Source organism: Myotis davidii, unplaced genomic scaffold (assembly GCF_000327345.1).
Source record: "Myotis davidii unplaced genomic scaffold, ASM32734v1 scaffold394, whole genome shotgun sequence".
In the NCBI taxonomy this organism is placed as follows: domain Eukaryota; kingdom Metazoa; phylum Chordata; class Mammalia; order Chiroptera; family Vespertilionidae; genus Myotis; species Myotis davidii.
This window is the reverse complement of record NW_006287548.1, coordinates 74,019-76,130: the sequence shown is the minus strand read 5'-3', so window position 1 is coordinate 76,130 and position 2,112 is coordinate 74,019. Positions and strand designations below refer to the sequence as shown.

At 33.8% G+C, this 2,112-nt stretch overlaps 1 protein-coding gene across 4 annotated transcripts in view; it reads right to left on the bottom strand.

Annotated features, from left to right (window-relative positions):
* CARF (calcium responsive transcription factor) overlaps positions 1–2,112 on the bottom strand; it is a 50,324-nt gene that overhangs the window by 34,036 nt on the left and 14,176 nt on the right. For all 4 annotated transcript variants that reach the window (XM_015561103.1, XM_015561104.1, XM_015561102.1 and 1 more), the window contains 2 exons: positions 1,510–1,515; positions 1,046–1,092 (listed from right to left, as the gene is read on the bottom strand). In XM_015561103.1, the coding sequence (XP_015416589.1) occupies positions 1,046–1,092; positions 1,510–1,515 (53 nt within the window). The remainder of the gene's footprint in view (positions 1–1,045; positions 1,093–1,509; positions 1,516–2,112) is intronic.

Genomic DNA, 2,112 nt, shown 5'->3' with positions numbered 1-2,112 from the left:
GTGTAATGGGTTTTTCTTTTTCTTAGTTTGTGGAAATTAGCATAAATACTTTTATCTAATGGACACAGAATTTACTAATTAACTTGGTTTCCCCTTTTGAATGTAGATGCTTAGAATATAGACAAGTATATATATATATTTCTCTGTATGTATATACACTCAATACAGTATACATATAATGTATTATAGAATTGTATACCTAAAACCTATATAATTTTATTAATCAATGTCATTCAATAAATTCAATAAAATGAAATAAAAAAGGAAGAAACTGGTGATATATATTTGGGGATTTTTATAAAAGTGATAGTTGAAAGTCAACAAAGTTGATAAGCTGTACAAGGGATAAAATGTAGAGAAATAAAATAAAGTCAAACAGTGAACTTTGAAGAATTTCCACTGAGAAGATGAAAATAAATAAGCACAAGCAAAGAAAGAGAAGGAATGGTCAAAAGATCAAAAGTAGAGAAAAATGATGGCAGCTGATCAATGATTCTCTCTCATCATTGATGTTTCTCTCCTTTTCCCATTCTAAAATCTATAAAAGTATATATATATTAAAAAGCCATGTTTATATTTTCATGAAAGACAAGGGAAGAAATGATAGTGAAGTGAGAAGATTTATATTATCTCTACTTTAATAGATCATACAAACTCTAAGGAATAAAAGAATAGATGAGAGATACAGCCTCTGCTAGTCGTTTTCAAAAGTAGACATTTTGGGCCTTAGCTGGTTTGGCTCAGTGCATAGAGCATCGGCCTGCAGACTGAAGCGTCACCGATTTGATTCCAGTCAAGGGCACGTACTTCAGCTGCAGGCTCAATCCCCGGTCCGGTCAGGGTGCATGCTGGAGGCAACCAATCGATGTGTCTCTCACATCGGTGTTTCTCTCTCTCTCTCTATCTCTCCCTCTCCCTTACACTCTCTCTAAAAATCAATGGAAAAATACCATCCATTGAGGATTAAGAAACAAAAAAAGGTGGACATTTTGGGATGAATTGTAATTCATTAAGTGAATCTAGTTAAGGGTTGTTTTTAACTCACCTCACAACTCCTAAGACGGCAGGCCCATATAGGTGTGTTGGAAATAAATAATCTGGTGATCATAATAGAATCAGGGTAATAGAAAGGGAATGGACTACTATTCTTGTGGGGGGAAAGGGTGTGGGAGATGCGGGAAGAGACTGGACAAAAATCGTGCACCTATGGATGAGGACAGTGGGTGGGGAGGGAGGGCGGATGGTGGGACAGGCATTGGGAGGAGGGGAGTTATGGGGGGAAAAAAGAGGAACGAATGTAATAATCTGAACAAGAAAGATTTCATTAAAAACAAATAAATAAAAGTATCAATATGGATAGATTTCAAAGGGTGAGTAAAAAATGTACATAATAATGTCTACAATTTACTATTTACAAATATTCAAAACAACAAAATATATAATTATAGATACAAATATGTATCGTAAAGTATAAAAACAGACTGGAAAGATACACACCAAATTCATGTAGTGGCTATTTGTGAAGAGTTAAAAAGGAATTAGAACTAGGGTAGTGAAAAATGCTGCATTTCTTTTGTAGAATATTGATAAACCTGGGCACAAGCTACATTTATCTTATCTTCCTCTAAGTATTTCTTTTTACCCTCAGAGGTACAGGATGAGGCTGCAACTCTTCCAGCTGAATCAGTGCCCACATAGTCCTGGAATAAATCACTTATTTTTAGGTTCTGTGGGGTCTGACTGGTCTTAGGGTAAATCTCTGGGAATTGTCTGAAACTCTACTGTTCTAGTAAACACTAGTGTTTGAGAATACTGTATATAATGCATCTGTTGCTTGAGAACCCTGATATTAAAATTCTATATAAACCCTTGATTATACACAATTCTATATAGTAACTCAAGTGTTATAAGTTATATAAAACGGACATAAATTTGTACCACAAGACAAATCAAAAGAGGAGAGAATATCTGGAGATTGGATAAAAAAACAAAATCAAAACACAAGAGATATACATATTTAAAATAATAAAATTGCTTACTGTTTAATTTCTATTAAAGAGGTGTACCTGGAATCTCAATATTATTTTTTATTTTCAGCATAATATCAAAAGG